The following is a 6,803-nucleotide window of genomic DNA, read 5'->3' on the forward strand; positions in this document are numbered from 1 at the left end:
CTGAGACCCCTTGTGAGCGTCCCTTCAACTTTTCCCGTGCGTGCTGGGGCCTGGGCTCTCACGGGGATCCCTCCTGAGTGCGGAGACACAGATTCCCTCTGCGGCCCCGAACCGGGCATGAGCAGCCGAGGGCCCGGGGTCGCAGCTCCCCGGCTGCCGTGGCGGTGCTGCCGCACGGGGCAGGCGGCGAGGCCGCGAAACCCCGCCAGGCGCCCGAGCACCGCTGTCTCTGAGGGCGGAGCGGCAGGGCCGCGGCGGGCGGGGCAAGGCGGCACCAGGGGCGAGGGGCGGCACCCGGGCCGGGAGGCGGAGGCCGGGCGGGCATGGCCGGGAGGGGCGGCGGCCCCGACACCTCCCCGCCACCGGGGCCTGGGGTGGGGGCAGAGCGGCGGCGGCGGCAGCAGCCCCAGCCCCAGGATGCGCTGCCCGGCGCCGGTGCCCTGCGGGGGGCAGAGCGGTGGCAGCGGGCGGCGGGGATGGAGGCGGCCCTGCGGCGCTGCTGCTGGCGGCGCTGGCGGCTGCGCGGGCGGCGGTGCGCGCTGGCGGCCGGGCTGCTGGGCGCCGCCGCCGCCGCGCTCGCCCTCTACTCGGCGCTGCCCGAGCCGGCCCGGGCGGAGGGCGAGGCGGTGACCGTGCTGCTGTGGTGGGAGCCCTTCGGCCGCCCGCGGCGCCTGCCCGACTGCCGGCGGCGCTACAACATCAGCGGCTGCCGCCTCAGCGCCGACCGCAGCCGGTTGGGCGAGGCGCAGGCGGTGCTGTTCCACCACCGCGACCTGGCGCGGCACGGCGCCGAGGGGCTGCCCCGAGGGTCCCCGCCGCGGGCCCCGCGCCAGCGCTGGGTGTGGATGAACTTCGAGTCGCCGTCGCACTCGCCCGGGCTGCGGGGCCTCGCCGGGATCTTCAACTGGACCATGTCCTACCGCCGCGACTCGGACGTGTTCGTGCCCTACGGGTACCTCTACGTCCCGCCGGCGCCCCGGCCCTTCGTCCTGCCCCGCAAGACGCGGCTGGTGGCCTGGGTCATCAGCAACTGGAACGAGGAGCACGCCCGGGTGCGCTACTATCGCCAGCTGAAGGAGCACCTGCCCATCGACGTGTACGGGGCGCGGGGGCTGGCGCTGGCCGAGGGCGGCCTGGTGGAGACCGTCTCAGCCTACAAGTTCTACCTGGCCTTCGAGAACTCCCAGCACACCGACTACATCACCGAGAAGCTCTGGAGGAACGCTTTCTCCGCCAGCGCCGTGCCCGTCGTCCTGGGACCTCGCAGGGCCAACTACGAGCGCTTCATCCCTCCCGATTCCTTCATCCACGTTGACGACTTCCCCAGCCCGCGGCTCCTTGCCACCTACCTGAAATTCCTCGATAAAAACAAGCCCAACTACAGGCGGTACTTTGCCTGGAGGAAGAAGTACGAAGTCCACGTCACCTCGTTCTGGGATGAGCATTTCTGCAAGGTCTGCGAGGCTGTGAGGACAGCTGGGAATCAAATCAAGACTGTTCAGAATCTGGCCAGCTGGTTTGAAAGCTGATGCTCCTGGCGGGTGAGACTTGTCTGGACAGCCGGGGCCAAGTGTCAAGGTGTCAGGAAGGATGATTCTCACAGAAATCATTAGCCCAGGTAGTCGGCATTAGCCACAGGAGACTGACATCAGTTGGAGAAGCGTACAGATACAGGAAAACAAGCTGTGAAAAGCCTACAAAAGGAAGATTTTTATTAATGAGAAAATTACAAGGAGACATTATACCAGATGATTCCTAAAGAGCAAATTTAAATTTCCAGAAGTTGTACAGTTACAGAACTTTTAAATTTCTGCACAGCTCAACATAAATATCTGATGCCAAATTCCTCAGCTGTACAGCTGAAACCACTTTTTGTGGCTATGACAACTTCCTGGACTGTGAAACTTTGTTCACAGAAGACACATGATCAGTGCTGGTTTTCTGTAATACTAAGACAAAAATGAATGTTTTAAACTGTTTTTTATGCGTGTGAAAGCTATTTACAGACAAATTCTGAGCCGCAAGTGTTGAATGTAAGAATCTGATGATACAGTAGCACCTTTTAGCGATGCTTGAAATTGCAGCAGCCAGTTAATAATACTTTGAACCAAATAATTGTTCTGTTTAGGAAAAAGTGTGTAGGGGGGCTGAATCTGAGTGGACAGACAGCTCAGATGATGTAAAGTATTTCTCCTTCTACCTGCTGAAACCATAGGCATGTTTATCCTGTATGGGAGTAGATTGGAACTTTAAGTACAGGAAAACAAAGACTGTAGGGAAGAAAGTTGGAACACTTCCACCCTCTCTTTATTCAGGAATTAGAAAATGTTTACAGGTATCTGCATGTTTTTCTCTGCAAAATTATTGCCATACAGGAAAATGCAGGGAAAGGCTCGGAATTGCAGGGGTTTTATTGCTGTATTGAATATATATACAGAAAGGCGATCTTTTTTCTCAAGTATCAGCAGACAGTGCTGTTGTGTAGCAACTCTTTCGATTTTTGGCATGCATTTTAAAAAATTTTGCTGGGGGACAGACTAGTCAGAATGTTGTTTTGTTGTTTTTAAAATCATAATTACCAAAAAAAAATTCCCAAAACTCCCAAATCACTTCAATTCAGAAAGAAAATCGCTGTAGAGAATAAGATCTACATTGTTGGTAAAATGCAAATTGTGTGAGGAAAGAATAGGAAAAGGGAAGGATTTACTATTTTCTTTTCATTTGGTTTTGAAGTCCTTTTGTGGCTCAGTTTTTTAATCAATAAATAGGTTCTTAAGGTAGAACTCAATTTGCTCAGTGCCTGTCAAGGAACATTTACAGTCATCATTCCCTTTTAGACTCCCACATTTTGCTGGAACCATCCTAGCAGTGGATGTGTGGTTACTTTTTGGTTACATGTAATCTTGCTCAGCCAAAGCCAGAAAGAGACTTCAGTTACAATTGCACATCCTTGCCAAGCTCAGCCTCCCTGTCTTCTGCAGCTGTGAAGTTTGGTGGCAAAAAAATGGCAGCCTACAAGAGACTTGCCCACCTGAATAAGATATTAATTCTGATGCTTTTTAATCCATGGAGCTACTCAGAAACTTCATTCAGAATAAAATCATGGGCACAGAACAGGTGGGAAAAGGAGAAAGTCAGTTGCAAATAAAAGATGGGCATCAGAACAGGCAACCTTGCTGGCATTTGTGAGTCATATTTAGGTTAGGAAAGGATTAGATTTGATTTAAGCTCTCTGGGATATTGAATGAATGCTTTTAAGATGTATGAACTGGCAATCTGCTGTAATTTATTTGTAGTTAGATGTTCCCCATGATTAGGTAAGCTTGGAGCCAAGGATTATTGGAAAAAAAAAACCCTAATAATAATGAAGTTCATTAATAATTTGCACAGTTTTACCAGTTCAGATCTTGCAGGCTTCTCCAATTATTCCCTTCTGCTTTTGTGCAAGGAGGGTTGGCTGAAAGTACTTGATGAACCTTTCTGTTGTCAGTGCCCGAGTTGCTGTAGAATATTTACTGGGAAGGGAGTGAAAACAATCTATGCAATGTGGGATGTAGTAGGGATGTTTCCTAATGCTGCACTTTCACTCCAAGAAGTATAAAGTGATTGTTTAAAGTAAAAGAGGGGTCTTCATGGCGTGGTCATCTGTTTCTCATCAGTAGTTACTGCTCCCCTAATACTGGGTTTGATATTTTTAAAACTCCAATATAGGTATAGTATTAAGAGTAATACCCAAATGTCAGGATGATGGGCTCCCTCTTTTCCTTTGAATGTATAGTATTATTTTTTTCTGTTCAGTTTTTACCAGAGTTTGCAGAACTGTATACAAAAGCACAATCTGAAAAGTAAAGAAATAATATTTAAGATTGCAATACTTTTTATCAATCTGCTGAAACCAGTGTATTTTTTTCAGTCCTCCTAATTTTTTTAGCAGTTTGTGAAAGCTTTCAGGCACACAGTTCTACTGTGTAATCATTAGTAATGCCATGTGCAGAAGATCAGGCTGCAGGAGCATGGGAATTTCCAGAGATTGCAAATATTAATTTTCTTCTCAACCTCTCTAAAAAAAAGAGTTGAAATCTTTTTGTAAAATTCAGAAAAGAGCTACAAAGCAATTAAAGCATAGTTTGGGTAAAGTGGTCAAAATTGCACAGTATTTGTAAATTGTACATTGAGGCTTTTCAAGAACTGTATGGTGAAAACTGCAGATTTGTAGTAATTATTGCAGAGCACTTGCATTGGGAGAAGAGAAGCCTTTTCTAATTTCATCATTCTTGCATGGATGTTGCAAATTTGTGGCTTCCCATTTGGGAGGGAACTCAGTCCGGGCCTATAGCTGCTGAAGTCAGTATTGCAGAATTTCTATAGATCTCTGGTTTTTGGTCATCCGCACCATGAGCTAAGAGTGTACTGTTACAGGCAAAGGACTGGCTTTTGTAATGCACTTTGTAGAGCTCTAGTTCAATGATAAATATAAGGTTTGCCTGAACGAACTGGTTTGTACATTGGGTACCAAGGCATTGCAGATGATGTATACAATCCAGTTGTAAAAATTGGGGAAATCTATTTTCTATTTTTAGTAGAAAAATTTCCTTGAATACATTTTGGAAAATTTTTTATCCCATGCCTTAAAATATTGGGGTGGAGGAAGAGAAAGGAAGATCGATCATTATCTTCTGGGTTTTATAAGAAGAAGAATTACCATTACTTTTTGGTCATGATGTAAATGGAATAGAGATTTGTGTGATCCCTCAAATTACATATTGTATCTCAGGGAATTTTATACTGTAAGGTGTCTTGATCTTCACAGAATGAAGTAACTTTATATTAATGATATATATTGACACTCAATAAAATTAAAGGAAGTAGTGCAAAATGACCCTATTTTTTATTCTGTTGTCTGTGTTATGAAAGCTGAAGAAAACTGCTTTTTAAAGAGAATAAATGTCTTTTCATGTTGGTTTAATAAATAAAAGTGGCAGATTGTTTTCAGTGCAGTCAGACTATGTGAGGTTAGGCATGAAACCTGATTCTGCCAGGAGAAAAATATTTTCATAGGAAATGCTGTGCTGAGTTATTTTCTATATGAAAAGGTGCATTTATTGAAGTTGGGTGTGGGAAAAATGTAATTTCAAACAAAATAAAAAAACTAACTTTCTCTTGACCTACAGAGAATTTGAATGTGGTTGGATTCTTTTTGTCCCCCTTAAATTTCAGACTGAGACTGTGTTTATTTTGGTATTCAGCATGTAGTGTTTTATCTTCCTTTTTAGCTACAGCTTTTTTTCCACGGTTGTTCATGGTTGTTTTCAACTGAACAACAAAAGACCAAGAGCCAAAAGCTGTTTTCCCTAAGCTTGTGTTGACACTGATTGCTGCACAAGTGTGGCTTACCCCTCTCTTTACTCATCTTCTGTACAGCTTAGTACTGAGAAAGCATTTCTGGAAATTCCTGCCCAGCCAGGAAGGGGGCATAGCTACAGACCTTGCTTTTCCCTGTATCATTCTCACATTTAACTTTTCTAAGTAGAGCTTAAACTGACTGCTTGCTTAGTCCTGCCTGCGGGGGGGAACATTTTTATAGCTCATTTTCCATTTTAGCTCTGAATATTGGGTTAGGGAAACTGACAAATATTTTCTGACAAATATTAGGTACCATTTGTTCAAGCTTGTTTGGTGAGTGTGTGAGCGAATGAGTGAGTTATGCCTGATTAAACTCACACATCCCTCTATCCAACAGTCATATTAAATGGTGTTTGTTTTAAGAGAGTAAATAACCCACTGTAGGGTGCACAGACCTGATGCAATCCAAAATCTGTTGACTAGAACAGAGTGACTTAATGTGGATTTAAGTGGTGTTTAACTAAGGATAAGTCAGGATCCAAGTATAACAGCCTGTTTTTAATCAGTAAAAAAAAGTCATTATTTGAATAACTTGCCTGTAACCAGCTTGGTTTATTTAACCAATTCAGTTTTACAATTTGCATAATTATGTCTTTTCTTCTGTGTGGTCATTTAAAAAACAATACCCCAGGCCAGAATTTCTGTGTCTTCTTTGCATTCTGAAGATTTATGGTTTTTTTTAATGATCTTGAGTTAAATACTTAAGCTTAATTTTCACACAGTGGCAGCTGTTCCTGGGAGTCTCACCCTGAAATTATCTGAGTTAAAAAAGTTAAACCTGTTTTTCAGGAGTGCTTTGAGAGCTGCAGGGATTTCTCACTGCTAAAGGTTCTCAATGTGCTCAGGAAGCATTGAGAAGCTAGGACACTCTTTTAATTGAAAAATTTTCTCCTAAGGAGTACATACTTTTCTGAATTCCTTCAATGATTTTAGGTCCTTATAATTGCATAGGTTTAATTTTTGCAACAGATTTAAGGTTGGACTTTATTTCAGGAATGCTTAATATTTTAATAATATTCTTTTTAAAACTATGAAAAATAGTCCCAAATTTGGAACTTGAATTTTTCTCTATTTATCAAACCATCTTTTGAAGTTAATCACCCCATAGGTTGGCTATGCACATTATGGAAGAAAATTCTGCATTTGCATCCTTGATTTTGTCATGGATGTAAAGGCGCTGTAGATATTTTGGATTATGAGAAGCTCATAAAACAGGAAAACAGAGCATTAGGAATGCCCAAGCTGTGGCCTACTCTGGCTCTGAGATCCTGATCACATGAATGCTTAGGACTGGAAATTGGCCATCTTGCTTTTAAGCAGAAGGCAGAAAGATGATTGCAAATAAAAAGCATAGATTATCAGATTGTGAATATATTTTGGTGCATTTGTAATGCTGCCAA

The 6,803-nt window shown here is 44.5% G+C and overlaps 1 protein-coding gene across 1 annotated transcript; it reads left to right on the forward strand.

Moving 5' to 3' along the window:
• Positions 1 to 323: 323 nt before the first annotated feature.
• On the forward strand, positions 324 to 1,701 carry FUT4 (fucosyltransferase 4). The gene has a single exon (XM_058825693.1). The coding sequence runs from the start codon at positions 324 to 326 to the stop codon at positions 1,527 to 1,529; it is 1,206 nt and encodes a 401-aa protein (XP_058681676.1). The 3' UTR covers positions 1,530 to 1,701.
• The last annotated feature ends 5,102 nt before the right edge of the window (positions 1,702 to 6,803 follow it).

This window comes from Ammospiza caudacuta, chromosome 2 (genome assembly GCF_027887145.1).
Source record: "Ammospiza caudacuta isolate bAmmCau1 chromosome 2, bAmmCau1.pri, whole genome shotgun sequence".
Lineage (NCBI taxonomy): Eukaryota > Metazoa > Chordata > Aves > Passeriformes > Passerellidae > Ammospiza > Ammospiza caudacuta.

Bases quoted from the DNA above. Each gene is read 5' to 3' on its own strand.
- FUT4 (XM_058825693.1), top strand. From the start codon at position 324: ATGGCCGGGAGGGGCGGCGGCCCCGACACCTCCCCGCCACCGGGGCCT.